Source organism: Neofelis nebulosa, chromosome 18 (assembly GCF_028018385.1).
Source record: "Neofelis nebulosa isolate mNeoNeb1 chromosome 18, mNeoNeb1.pri, whole genome shotgun sequence".
NCBI lineage: Eukaryota > Metazoa > Chordata > Mammalia > Carnivora > Felidae > Neofelis > Neofelis nebulosa.
In genome coordinates this window covers 43,941,362-43,955,664 of record NC_080799.1, presented here as the reverse complement: position 1 = coordinate 43,955,664, position 14,303 = coordinate 43,941,362, and the positions used below count along the sequence as shown (strand labels likewise).

The window sequence follows — 14,303 nt, the reverse complement described above, 5'->3', positions numbered from 1 at the left end:
CAGGGTTCAAGCTGATAGCCTCTCAGAGCCCGGGGAGAGCAGGGAGACTTGGCCTGGGCTGCTCCCTGTCTCGTTCTTCCCACGGGTCCCCCACGGGGGTGGCAGCGTCCACGCGGCCCTCCCCGCCTCACGTTCCCTTTCCCACCTCGTGTTGGGGAGTGCCTTCTCCTCTCACCAGAGCAAGCCCTCTCCCACTTTCCTGTCGCCCTCCCGGTCCCTTTCCTGTGCTGCCCCTTCCCGCACCTGCCGGGGCTCTGTGCCCCACGAGGCGAAGCCAGGTCTGATGCTGCTGCGTTCTGCCCTCACCCTCACGGCGTCCGGGAGCTTGGGGTTCTCCTGTTTGCTTAGCCCAACTGCAGAGGCCGTTCCTGCCATGGAGGTGGCACTAGGCCCCTGCCACGTGCCCCATCTCCCGTCGTCCCAGTGGCACCGTGTGCTTTGCCCCCTGGCCCCGACTCCGGTGTTGGAGCCCTCCTGCACTGTCAGCCTTGCTAGGTGATCCCAGCCCCCAGCCAAGTGTCTGACTCGCGGCTCTCCAGCCCTGTAACTGCCCGGTCTTCTCTCCTCCTTCGCTCCTCCTGGGACCATCCCAAGGGCGTACTGAGCTCTGTGCCCCTGCGTGCTCTCCGTGGGCCGTGTTAGTGCTCCCGGGGCCTCTGTCCCCGTTTGTGGGTGAGGGATTCCAAATCTAACGTGTCCCCAATTCTGTGCCTCGATTTATAAATCCCGTCATGTCCTAGACGTCTCCTGGGCCCCAGCTGGAAGTCTCTGGGAGTTCTTTCTGGGAAAGGCCCCGACCCCACACTCTCAGGTCTCCCCTGGCCACCGCTTGCTTTCTTCCCCAGTCAGGTGGAGGCAGTGTGGCCCCTCGGCCTCTCATAGCTGCTCCAGCCGGTGCCCTGACCACCCCTGTTCGGCGGTCTGCAGCTTCTGTGTGCATGCATTTCTCCCTCGGCCTGGCCCCCGTCGCCGGCTGCCGTGTCTGTCCCCCCGCCCCGAGCTCGTGTACTCTCCCCAGATCCCTGCTCCTCGTCTCAGCTAGACTCACCTGCCGTCCCCAGCCCCCTGCTGGTGGAGGGCTGGTCGGCCCTGCCACCTCTGCAGTCACGGCCTTCCCGAACCCAGGTCCCTTTCCTCCCTGATGGTGTTGTCGGGTGGTCTGCAGGCCCGTCCCTCAGGTGTGAGCCCCCGATGGGTGGGGCCAGTGGGGCCAGCCGTGTGACTTCTGCTCTGGCTCCAGCCTGGCGTCTTCCCTTACAGATGCCCCTGTTCAGTTCCGGGGGCTTATTTCTGTGAACAGGCCCGATGGTAACTGGGCTGTACGTATCACCGCTGCTCCGGCGAGCCCCAATTCACCCCCTGCCCCCCCCCACCCCCCCGTGCCGGGGAGTGCGGGTCGCCTTAAAAATTCGTCTTTGGGCAGAGGGAGCCTCCTGGAGGCCACCAGCTGTGGCCTTGTGGGTCATTTGGCTCCCCTCCCCCCCCCCCAGCTGCCTGCTACAGTTTTTGAGTTTGTGGCCTCTTTGAACGGCTTGTGTGCACCCAAGGAGCCTTGGACGGCAGGCGAAGTCCTTGGTCGAGGTGGTTTCTGACGCTACCATCTGCCCAGCGGGCGAGAGCTGCCCTGAGGCGGAGTGCTCTCCCCGGATGCGATTTTGGGGGAGCTCTCACTCGACCTTGTACCTGAGTCACCCGAGTCGTTGGCTGAGACTCTTCCTGGTTCTTTCTGCTCAGGGCGTGTGTGGCCAGCTTGATGGCAAAGCCAGTTCGTTTGGCTCTGTCTTGGGCTCTGTCTTGGTCTTGTTGGGAGGGCCCGCACAGGGAGAGGGTGGGCTCCTGGACTTCTGGAAAGGCACGCGGGCCTGATGCCTCATGGTTGATCTGATGTGAGGAAGGCGTGTTTTGATAAGTTTGAAAGTGTCCAGAGGATCAGTTTTAGGGGCTGCCAGAGATTGGAGAGCCCCAGGCCCTGAGCTGGGGGTCCGAAGGTCCGGGTAACCTCAGACACGGCACCGGGCGCCCTCGGTCTCAGTGAGGAACCATCACAGTAAAGCCCAGAGGTAACATGATGGTCAGGATTATTCTGGACAAGCAAGGATTCCTGTTTGGTATGAATGTTTACAGTTGGGTTATGACCCGTAAATATTAAACACGCATGCGTCTGGACCAATGCCATCGGTGATTGGGTGACTCTGTGGGGGACAAGGGATGAACTTCCCTTGCAAGGTTCCACGTAATTTGTGTAGAACCTCCGCCTGCTGGGAGGGGAGCGCGGCTCCTTCCCCCTCAGGTATGGGCTGTGCGCGGGGAGGCGGGAAGGAGCCAGATGGGACACGACCTCACCCGGAGAACATGGTCAAGGCTGACAGCAGCAGGTCACGTTGAGGGCGTGCGAGGGTGTCTGCCTTCCAGCGTGAACTCTCTGAATCCGCAGGTGTGGGGCTGCAGCCGGAGTCCCCCGGCTGCAACTTCCCTCCCTGAGCCGTGCTGCCAGGGGACCGCTGCAGGGATGCCCTCGGAGCCTCCTTCCTGCACAGCCCTGTGAGTGCGTGATGACCCCTCCCAGATCCAGAAGGGGGGTCCATGTTTAACGCCCGCCTCCCTAGATGCCTTGTACCACCCCCCTCTGCTCAGGAGAAGAAGGAAGGCAGACAGCCAGTCACAGTGGTAGGCGTGAGTGGAGAGGCGTTAGCTTCGGCCGTCCACAGTGGGTGTTTGCAAACAGTGGGAGCTCGGTGCGTATGCCCTCTGACCCCACCCCACTTCTAGAGAGCGGTCAGATCAATGGGCAAGCCACGCTTGTAACATCTCAGATTGGCTCTCGCTAGCAAAGGGGCGTCACAGAGAAGACCAGTTCCTGGGTGGGACATAGGGGCCTCTGTTCTTTTTCTGTAAGTGAGGCGGGGTATGTGCGTGGCTGCGTGGCCACAGTGAGGTGGCTTGATGCGGGGCTCCCACCTCACACTGGAGTTCTCTTTGTACCCCCGTTCTTTTTTTTCTTTTCAAGGTGTTTTTTTGTTGTTGTTTTTTTTAACATTTATTTATTTTTGAGACAGAGAGAGAGAGAGAGCATGAACAGGGGAGGGTCAGAGAAAGAGGGAGACATAGAATCTGAAACAGGCTCCAGTCTCTGAGCCGTCAGCACAGAGCCCGACACGGGGCTCGAACCCACGGACCGCGAGATCATGACCTGAGCCAAAGTCGAACGCTTAACCGACTGAGCCACCCAGGCGCCCCTCAGGGTTTGTTTTTGAGAGAGAGAGCGTGAGCATAGGAGGGGCGCAGAGAGAGGGAGACACAGAATCCGTAACAGGCTCCAGGCTCTGAGCTGTCAGCACAGAGCCCATCCTGGGGCTTGAAGTCAGGAGCTGTGAGATCATGACCTGAGCCAAAGTTGGACATTTAACCAGCTGGGCCACCCACACAGTGGGGCGTCCCCGTTCTTGACTTGACACGTGTCTTTTGTTATTTGAGTCTTTAACAATAGTGTCTTTGTCTATTTAGGAGAGAAAAGTTCCATGTTGGGGAAAGGTGTTCTTTTTTATTAGCTTTAAATTGCTATAATCACATTTGCTCTGTGGAGCTATGTTTATAAAACGTACTCGTCTGTGTTTCTGGCAGCGAAAACGTAACATCTGTGGCTTCAGCCTTGACTGGGCCTCATCGTGCATGGGTGCTGTCACTGCCTGGTGGTAGGACCGTCTAGGAGCCCCTGGAGGGCTGTGGGGTGAGGGAGACCCCCCCGGTGCTGGTCTCCCTCCGGGACGGGTAGGAGCCAGCTCTGGCGCAGAGCTCGTGAGGCCCTGGGCTGCGGCAGGTTCAGCACAGGGCGTGGTACCCTGGCTCCTGCTTCCTTCTTCCTTCTTCCTTCTTCCTCCTTCCTCCTGGCCCCATCATCGCGGCTGTGGCTGGGGGTGGGGTGGTGCTCGGGAGAGTCGCCAGAACGCAGCTGTGGGTGGCAGGCGGCACGCCTCACTGGGATTCGGGTTTCTGACTGCCGTTTCCTCCTGCTGCCCCATCTGGGACGCTCCCTCCGTGCCCTCGGTAACGGGCTCTTGCTCGTCCCTCAGCTGCGAACTGGGACGCCCCTCCCTAGCCCTGGGATTCCGTGAAGTCTGGATGTGACGCGCCTTTCGCGTATGACTGGTCAGCACGGCACTCCATCCAGCGCTGCGGGTGTTCACCTGTCAGGCCCTTTACCGGTCCGTCGGGGTTCCCCGGGCGCCCCTCCCCCCGGCAGATCCCAGGCAGAGAAGTACATCGACGCCAGGTGCTGCCAGCTGCTTTGTTTGCTTGGACAGACGAGTGTCGCACACCAAACTCGCCTGTGTCTAAGAAGCAAGACGGTCACTCTGTTCGCCTTCCAGGCAGTTTATCGTGAAAAAGTTTAAACATCGGAAAGGTTGGAACAGAGGTATGGCAGACAGCTCCGTACCCTTCACCTGGATTTACCAGCGCAAGAGTGCATCCAGAGTGTGCATGCGCGTGGGGGCGTGTGTTACTTGTCCTGTCGTGTTTTAATGTGTCTTTTTCCCCTGCTGGACTGTGGACTCGTCTCTGGTCCGTGGCGCGTGCCGCGTGTCGCTGTCAGTAAGTGGGTTTTGAGCTGACGTCTTCAGTATGTGTGCCTGTGTCTCACAATGGCCCGTAAACAACAGTGAAGCGTGCAGTGTCCTGCTTCGCCGTTCCAGGATCCTGCAGGGTAGTGTCACTGCCCCGGGAGTCCCCGTGCTCCCCGGTCGTTTCCCTCCTCCCTGCTCCCGGTGACCTCCCACCTTTACTGTCTGCACAGCTGCCTTTTCCAGAATGTCGCCGAGTTGGTGTCGTACAGCAGACGTCCTTTTCGGACTGGCTCCTTTCACTTGCTCTTCTGAGTTCCAAGAAGTGCGCAGAGTTGGGTACCACCCCGATCCAGATACGGGTGGCTCCGTCACCCCCACACCCCCTCGTGGCCGCCTCCCACACCCAGCCCCGGCAGCCCCTCAGCTGCTCTCTGACCCCCGTGGTCCTGCCTTTCCCGGAACGCCATCCAAATGGGGTGATGCCACGTGTGGCCTTCAGAGGTTGGCATCTTCCACTCAGCGGTACTCTCTTGAGATCTGTCCCTGTGGGTCCGTAGTTCATGCCTTTTCCTGCAGAGCAGTGTCCCCGCTGCGCCGTCCCCTGGTCTGTCCCTGGTGAGGAACGCGGACTGTTACACAGAAGGAACTGCTCTAAACCTTCGCCTGCGGGTGTGTGTTCCGTGTCGCCTGGGCAAGTCCACAGGTGAGCGTGTGCCGCTCCGTGGGGAGATGGCGTGCCGCTCTCCAGGGACCGTCCCGGGCGCTGCCCATGCCCTGCATGCTTGGCGTGGCGGCTGTCCTGAGCTGTCCTGAGCCGTCCTTGGGGACGGGCAGCAGCATCTCCCGGTGGTGTTGGTGCGCGTTTCCCTGGCGACGGACCACGTTGAATGTCTTGTGCTTGTCCTTCTGTCTCTGGTGATGGGCCTGCTCAAATCTCCTGTCCGTTTCCTTATTACTGAGTTTAGAAAGTTCTCCAGGTGTCGTCTGATGGGGTTCGTGAGCAAACAGCTAGGAAAGAATTCTCGAGACGTCTTTGGTGCAAAAAGGTGATTTTATTAAAGCAGGGGGCCAGGACCCGTGGGCAGAAAAAGCCGCACTGGGGTTGTGAGGAGTGGCTGAGTATATGCTTTTAAGTTAGTGGGGGTTAGGGACAGGGTGAGTCTCTAAGGAATTTGGAAGCAGGCTTTCAGGACCTGGAGGGGCTAGCTCCTGTTAGGCTAAGGTAACTTTTAGTCCTTAATCAAACAGAAACGTTAAGGCAGGAAGGCTGCCATTAGTTCCTCGCGGAAGGTCACGGGCGTGCTCCAGGTGTTAGGGGGCTGCGGGCCGTCAAGAGGCTTACCTGAAACTGCATTTTTCTTGCCTCTGTTTCCCTCCTCGCAGACACGAGCCTCGTGTCGGATAGGCGACGGGCAGTGTTTTCCCCCGGTCCGCAGCTTGTCCCGCTTTCGTGGTGCCCACGGCAGGGCGAGGTGCCCGGTCCCGCCAGGGTGCCGTCCGCCATCTCTCTGTGCAGGCCGTGACCTCTGGGTCTCGTCCGAGAACTTTGTGTGCCCGAAGGTCACGCGCTGCTGCGTGTCTTTGTATGCACGTCTTATGGTGGGAAATTTTGGTCCGTGATCCGTGACGTGCCCTTTATGCCGGGGTGGGTTTTTGTGGGCTGTGTGACCGCTTACTCCAGCTCCATCTGTTGCAAGCACTGTCCTTCCTCCTTTGGCTCTTTGCGCCCTTGTGTGAAGCCAGGGTCCTTGCTGTGTGGGTCTGTCTCTAGGTTTCCCTTGTGTCCCCCTGCCTGATGTGTCCATTCTTCCAGCAGCAGACCCTGGTTCCCACAAACAGAGGAAATGGCCCGTAAAGGTGAAGCAGGTGGGGGGGATCAGTACGGTGCCCGTGGAGAACTGCAGCTTTATTTAAGGCCGGAGCTCGTGGGGCATTTATTTAAGTGCCTTCCCGTCCTTGCTTCTCATGCAGGCTTTGTTCGGTGAACTGTGGGTGTCCTTTCATTACAGATCTGTGGGACTTGGGAGCAGACGGGCTGAGGAGAGCTCTGAGGTCCCCTCTCCCTAGGATGGTTGCAGGCGGGCAGCATAGATTTAGCACGCGCTTTCTGGGTTCATCACGTGATTTTGCAGACGGGAAAGCCAGGCTCCTGTGCATGTACGTGTAGAGGAATTAGCTTGTTGCCTGTTGTGTCAAAGTGACGACAGGGGGGGCGGTTTGCTTGGAGCCCTCTGTGTGAACCTCTGTCGGAGGGCAACCTGTGAGTCTCGTGCAGACGCCGAGCCCTGGGGTGCTGCTGCCTGGCCTCCCAGAGCCGAGCTCAAGTACGGCTTTGCCCCCGCAGGCTCTGGCCTCAGGCCACTCATAGAACTTCCATTTGAGAGAATAGGGAAGGGATTGTAATCTCAGAATGTTCTGGTCGTACCAAAGGCTGCTCAATTTCACCTTAAAAAAAAAAAAAAAAAAAAAAAGGAAGTCTCAAAAGAGCAGTTTAACGGAAAATGTGATTATTGCAAGCGCAGGTGCCCCCTGGCATGGCCCCTCCCGCCCTGTGTTGTTGGTTTGGCACAGATAGAATGAGAAGTGACGGGCAACGAGGCCCGCCAGCCCCAGAGCTGTCGCTGGGGACGGGCTGGGACTGAGGCCATCTGTGGCACGCCCCCGGCCACACGTGGCCACCTCCGTTTCCCGGACTGAGATGATTATACTGCACGTGTTTGGTCTCAGTGGAGCGAGGGGCACGTTCCGCGTAGACGCCATTCTCTGAATCGTGCCACCTGACACAGTGAGGGGAGGAGGCCACCTGGTGTCCCCTGGTCTCTGGGCAGCCTGCCCGTCCTCAGTGCCGCTCATGGCATCCCGCATCGGATTCCCGGCACAGGGGGCCCAGCGGTACGCTGGGGACGGCGGGGGGCGGGTACAGAGGCAGAGGCCACGAACGTGTCGCTGCTGGAATTCTTGAGCTTTCTGTGCGAGGAGGCTGTCTCCAGCCGTCAGCCCTGCCCGACGTCGCACCTCCCTCTTGGCCCTAGAAACGCTCAACGGGGGGCAGTGGTGAAGTCTGCCCTTTAGGGGACCCGTGTTGGAAATTTGAGCAGCTTCCTTTCCAAGGAGGAGGGGCGTGCGGCCTTGTTTCCTCAGAGGCAGAGGTTGGGACGCGCTGTGGCATGTGCGATGTGTGCGCCCCCCAGCCGCACCCCACTGCAGGGTGCCCTTGGCCTTCGAAGCTCCCATTTCAGGGCGATACTGTGTAAAGCTACGTGAGTGGTGTGCCAGTATGACCTTGTAAAAACGTCAGTGGTGCACACCCTCGGTGTAAAACAGAAGTGGACCCCAGCCCCCCACCCCCTTCCCTCTCCAGAAGTAACTGTGTGCACAGATTCCACGCGTGTCCTTCTGAGATCAGTGCGTACAGATAGAAATCCGTCACTTTTTTCACATCCTTGGAAGCACACCGCGTGCGTTCTGTAACTTTTTCACCGAGGTTTTCTCAGAAATGGCAAGGACATGGGGCGCCTGGGTGGCTCAGTCGGTTAAGCGGCCGACTTCGGCTCAGGTCATGATCTCACGGTCCGTGGGTTCGAGCCCCGCGTCGGGCTGTGTGCTGACAGCTCAGAGCTTGGAGCCTGCTTCCGATTCTGTGTCTCCCTCTCTCTGACCCTCCCCCGTTCATGCTCTGTCTCTCTCTGTCTCAAAAATAAATAAATGTTAAAAAAAAAAAAAAAAAATTAAAAAAAAAAAAAAAGAAATGGCAAGGACAGAGCAGCTCTCCTGGAGGGGGTCCCAGCTGGCCAGCATTCGAAGAACTGGTTAACGCACAGTCGGTATACAGACCTTGACCATTTTTCCAAAATGAAAACCGCTTTTGCTCACTGGCATCGGGTAGCTCGTTCCGGAGGTCCGTGTTTTGTATGGCAGCTCCAGCCAACATGCATCCTCTGTGACTTTCCGGAGGCAGAGCGAGAGAGCAGCAGGGCCCAGGGCAGTGGCGCTGCGGCGTCTTTCGGACTTGTCCTGCCCGTGCGTGACTTCACTGCCGCTTTGCAGAGCAGCCGGCCGTTATTATCTCTGGAGCATTCTGAGTGTGCTTTTTGAAAGGAGCTACCGTTGTGGTTTTCCTATTTGCCGGTTACATGGAATTACTGTAGTTTGTGTACTGTATACATTTTGGCCATAGCAGCATCCAGACGGAGTGTCACCCACAGCTGTGACAGTCTGGATGTGCCCACAGGTCAGTTCTGGAGAGCACGAACAAGTGGCACCGTGCCTGCCGGCTGAGAGCGTCCCGTACTCCCCGGGCACCACTGCCGTGGTTTACAGTGGTGTTCATCGCGAGGGCGGCTCAGACTTTCTCTCGCGGGACTGGAGGTGGAAGGGAAGGAGAGAAGGGCACGCGTTTGATGTCTGATGGGGGTTTCTGCGAGGTGGGTTTTCCAGGGGATGGACAGCAGCTGGTGCCACACCAGTCGCCAGGCCAGAGGGCGCGCAGATGTCCTCTACAGTGTGAGGCTCGGGCAGGAAAATAGTGGGACCGCCCGGGTCCTGATGAGGTCTCGCCGTGCATAGCTGTGACCCAGCAGCTTCCTGGGGACCCTCACCTGCCCAGGCTCTGTGTGTTCTGGGCACGCTGGCCCTTGTGTGTGTGCCGGGTAGGGAGCGGCCGGTCAGTTGGAGGCTTCACTGTCTCCTTGAAACTCTGTTCCCAGGGCCACCACCGTGCGCTACAAAGGGAGAAACCTGCGGATCAAAGCGCCCATGTGCCGAGCTCTGAAGAAGCTGTGTGACCCGGACGGTATGTGAACATGGACTTGGGGCAGGGGCTCACGCGGGCTCTCGATGGACGGTTCGGAGTCTCGCGCTGGTTCAGAGTCTACTGAACGTGGTCCTGCCGGTTGGCGGCACCTGCAGTTGAAACCCCTGGTCACGGCAGCGCATCCGCATAGGAGATCGGGGTGCCCTCAGAGGCCCTGGGCCGTTCAGACCAAGTGGCAGCCGGCATCGCAGGTGACTCTCTCCTGGCCCGTCGCAGCCTGGTCCGTGGCTCGGGCTCCCAGGTGCACAAGCGGCCACGTCGCAGTTCTCCTTCAGAACGTGGAGCCTCGCGGGCTCCCCTGCCAGTCTCACTCTCGTTGAGGCCGTCTGCCCGGAGCACCTTTTCACATTTTGCACTGGCGTCCCTGTGCCCGGCTCTCACGGCCCCTTCTTGTCATAGGCTTGAGTGACGACGAGGACCAGAAGCCGGTGCGCCTGCCCCTGAAAGTCCCTGTGGAGCTGCAGCCGAGGAACAACCACGCCTGGGCCCGCGTGCAGAGCCTGGCTCAGAACCCGAGGCTCAGGTAACGTGACTTCTGGCATCCGTGGGGAGCAGTGGGGCTCCCCCAGTGCTCTGAACAGGCCTTCGCACTCTCTGACCCTGCGTGCGCTCACTGTGGCCTTCAGACCCGGTGTCCCACCTGGGCAGGTGCTCGTGGGCCGAGCACAGGGTGCAGGATGTGGTTCCCAGGTTGATGGCTCCAGAATCTTTCCCTTGTGTTTACCCTCAAAACCCCTTTCCGCTCCTCTCTCGTCATCTTCCTGGGCGTGTAGGTCTGATTCGTGTACGGTGCCCCGTGTTGGGTGTGCCCCTATACCTCCTCTTTTGTGGTTGAGTCAAATTCTATAATGTACAACTAACCGTTAGTCACGTCAAGGCATCTGACTCGGGGACCTTGAGGACCTTCGCACAGCGTTGTATGAGTATCTCCTCCGTCTGGCTCCAGAACATTTCGGTTCCCCGAAAGGAAACGTTTCACTAAATTGCACCCGCCCCCCCCCACCCCCCGCCCCAGCCTCCAGCCGTCACCCATCTGCTGTCTGTCTCTAGATTTGCCTGACGGGGACAGTTCACTAAAGACAATGGTGCCCATGTGGTCTTAGGTCTGGCTTCTTTCAGGGAGCAGGACTTTTTTTTTTTTTTTTTTTTTTTTTTTAATTTTTTTTTTTTCAACGTTTTTTATTTATTTTTGGGACAGAGACAGAGCATGAACGGGGGAGGGGCAGAGACAGAGGGAGACGCAGAATCGGAAACAGGCTCCAGGCTCCGAGCCATCGGCCCAGAGCCTGACGCGGGGCTCGAACTCACGGACTGCGAGATCGTGACCTGGCTGAAGTCAGACGCTTAACTGACTGCGCCACCCAGGTGCCCCCTTTTTTTTTTTTTAGAGAGAGACAGACACGGGGTTGGGGGACAGGGGGGAATGGGCAGACAGAGAGGGAGACACAGAATCCCAAGCAGGCTCCAGGCTCTGAGCTGTCAGCACAGGGCCCGACACGGGGCTCGAACCCACGGACCGTGAGATCATGACCCGAGCCGAAGTCAGATGCTCAACTGACTGAGCCACCCAGGCGCTCCATGGGAGCAGGACTTCTTTGAGGTTTGTTTGTGTCCGGACCTCATTGTTTCCTTGTTTTAAGTTTTTTTTGGTATTGATTGAGTCTGGTCAGGCCACGCTTTCTGGACCTGAAAGGTGCTAACAGAATAGGCTGGTGGGTCATATCACGGCCTGTGTCCTGAGGGAGATCTCGTACTGTGTGCAGTGGGCACAAGGGATTGCTCTTGTTTTCTTACGGTTTCGTGTGAGTTTCTAGTTATTTCAATTTAAAGGGTTCACTTTTAAGACAAGGAGTGTGTGTGGGGCGCCTGGGTGGCGCAGTCGGTTAAGCGTCCGACTTCAGCCAGGTCCCGATCTCGCGGTCCGTGAGTTCGAGCCCCGCGTCAGGCTCTGGGCCGATGGCTCGGAGCCTGGAGCCTGTTTCCGATTCTGTGTCTCCCTCTCTCTCTGCCCCTCCCCCGTTCATGCTCTGTCTCTCTCTGTCCCAAAAATAAATAAAAAAAAAAAAAGTTGAAAAAAAAAAAAAAAAAAAAAAAGGAGTGTGTGGCCTGCCGGGGTACTGTGGGTTCGGCCCCTCTGATACCCCTTCCTCGATCCCATGGCCTCGCCTCATGGCCTCGCGCTGCCCTTCAGAAGGTCCCCTCCCTGTGTAATGGCCGCCTTGTCCTGCCTGTGATTTCTCGGCAGGATGATCGTGGAGCTCCATCGGAAGGTCTCCAGCCTCATCGAATTCTTAAAACAGAAGTGGGCGCTCCACGAAGTGCGGATTGTATCCTTTTCCTACTAAAACAAACTCGCCCAAACTCCGCGGCCACTGCGCCTGAGGGTGGGGTCTCGCTTCTCTGGCCTGAGAGTACAGCGGGCCCACGGGGTTGCGTAGAACCAGAACTAAACCTGTAGCCCCTTGTCCCGGGGCTCGGGTGTGAGCTCCTTCCTGTTGTCCACACTGCCGGTGGCGGCATCTGGTCCACGTGGCTCGGGATAGGGGGCGTGCACGGCGTCCCCGCTGGCAGGCTGAGCGGCACGGCCGAGGACAGCCCCAGACTTCCTGTGTCCCGGGCTGCCCCCAGCCGGGAGCGGCTCGTTGGGTGTGACATCGGTGAGGGAGGAGGTGCCTGGCCGGTGGTCTGTGCGAGGCCCGGCACTGCCTGGTGGGGCCCACTGCTGCGGCTGCTCCTTGACCTCTGTGGCAGCGGAAGACGCTGGAGGACCGGCAGCTGCAGCACTCGCTCGCGGCACCCGCGCAGGAGAAGGTGGCCCTGCACCTGTTCCCCGGAGAGAGCTGCACGCTGACGCCGCTCCCGGGCGTGGCCCGCGTGGTGCACTCCAAAGCCTTCTGCACGGTGCACTGGCAGGAGGGCGGCCGGTGCAGGCAGAGCGCCAGGGACACCCACACATTGCCTCCAGCGCAGATCCTGGGCATCCAGAGCGGCCAGGGCACGGCCAGGGGCCAGGTGAAGTGTCCACGGGGTGGCGCCGAGGGCAAGGGCCCCGGACGTCCCCCTCCGTCCACCGACGCCTCGCAGAGCTCCGGAGAGAGTTCCCCTGAAAGTGCCCCCGGGGAGGGGGCCGCCCCAAGCCTCGGTGGTCTAGACACTCCTGACAGGCTCCAGGATCCGGGGGCGCGGCTCGAGAAGACCCCCACGGCTGCTCCTGCAGATGGCCCCGCCCGAGAGCCCGGGGACGTGCCGTGCACCTGCGGCCAGCTCCCAGAGCTGGAGGAGGAGCTCTCCCTCCTTGACCCCTTCCCCCGCTACATGAAGTCCTGTCAGGACCTCATCATCCCCGAGCAGTGCCGATGCACGGACTCGCGGCCCCCGGGGTGCCCCTCCCCAGAGACTCGTGGTCCTGGCAGCGCGGAGGCGGCTGACCTTGCCCGGGCCGGGGCCCCATCCCCTGTCCGGGCCCCACAGGGTCCAGAGCTTCAGTCCAGTCCCGGGCTCCAGCCAGATGTTTGCACTAAAGACTTGGCAGACGCACCTGCGGAGGAGCCCCAGGACAAGGGGAGCCCCCTGGAACCCCTGCCTCAGGGACAGCCTGCCGCCAAGCCTCCGAAGGACGTCCCTGCCAGCCGGCTCGCCCAGCAGCTCCGTGAGGAGGGCTGGAACCTGCAGACCTCCGAAAGCCTTACGCTGGCCGAAGTCTACCTCATGATGGGCAAGCCGAACAAGCTGCAGCTGGAGTACGACTGGCTGGCCGTGCTGGGCCCCGAGGGCCAGGCCCCCGGCGGGCAGGCGCAGGGCCCCCGCGGCGGCTCCCCGCCCCCCACCTTCCACAAGCAGCGCCTGCTCAGCTGCCTCCTGAAGCTCATCTCCACCGAGGTCAACCCCAGGCTGGTGAGTGCGCCCCGGGCTATCCCGGCGGGAGGGGAGGAGGGGGGATCGGGGTGACCCTGCGCCCCCAGGGCTCTCAGCGGGAGGGGAGGCAGGGCCCAGGGTGACCATGTGCCCCAGGGCTCTCAGATGGAGGGGGTACTGGGGGGACCATGCACCTCAGGGCTCTCAGAGGGAGGGGAGAAGGGGGGACCATGTGCCCCAGGGCTTTCAGCGGGAGGGGAGGAGGGACCCGGGTGACCATGTGCCCCGGGGCTCTCAGCAGGAGGGGAGGAGGGCCCAGGGGGACCATGCACCCCAGGGCTCTCAGCTGGAAGGGCAGCAGGAGGGACTGGGGTGACCAGGGAGGCCGTGCTTCACAGAGCAGGGCTCCTGTTTGCTGCCAGGCTTGGGCACTGTCCTTCGTGGCTCACACGAGGGTCCAAAGATGACAGTGACCAGTAAGACGTGCCTTGCTAGGCATCAGTAATCACGCTGAGCCCTCACGTGCTGGCCGAGGGGACGGCGATGCAGCAGCCACTTCCAGGAGCCCAGTGGGGGTTGGGCTTCGGCTAACGTCAGAAACGTCGCGAGTTTCAGCGGAGAGAATGACAGGGCGGTTTGTGCTTTAGTGTGGCCGTCCTGGAGGACGGTGGCACAGGCTCAGAGGAGGGAGGGGGTGAGGACGGACAGGTGCCGGCTCTGCCCCACGGGGTGAGGGCTCCGGGGCTCCTCAGGAGGCTCCGCGGTGGGGTGGCCCCTAAGCCAGGGGAGTGGCTGTGACCCCCTCCTGGGGCGCCCAGTCAGCAGAGACGGGGTGGGAAGGTGCCACCGATGAGAAAGTCCGGTGGGCTTTCCTGGGCACAAGAAACAGAGTCTGCGGCAGGGGGTTCCTAAGTTGCTGTGTGGGCTCAGCGGTAGCGTGAGGGTTCGTGAGTTCCGGGCAGAACATGGTGGCCAGGAGGGAGTGGAGCTTGGGGGACAGAACGGGACTGTGGGGTCCCTGTGGACCCTTCGGCGCCAAGTCCCATCTACACAGCACACCCGCTTCTCCTGGG

General features: G+C 60.2%; 1 protein-coding gene across 3 annotated transcripts in view; it reads left to right on the top strand.

Annotated features, from left to right (window-relative positions):
• CRAMP1 (cramped chromatin regulator homolog 1) overlaps positions 1-14,303 on the top strand; it is a 57,518-nt gene that overhangs the window by 26,039 nt on the left and 17,176 nt on the right. For 2 of the 3 annotated variants that reach the window (XM_058711183.1, XM_058711182.1), the window contains 4 exons: positions 9,269-9,354; positions 9,775-9,898; positions 11,621-11,702; positions 12,127-13,269. In XM_058711183.1, coding sequence (XP_058567166.1) covers positions 9,269-9,354; positions 9,775-9,898; positions 11,621-11,702; positions 12,127-13,269 — 1,435 coding nt within the window. Of the gene's footprint in view, positions 1-1,422; positions 2,542-9,268; positions 9,355-9,774; positions 9,899-11,620; positions 11,703-12,126; positions 13,270-14,303 lie in introns of those variants that run through there. The other variant, XM_058711184.1, reaches the window with a different exon arrangement.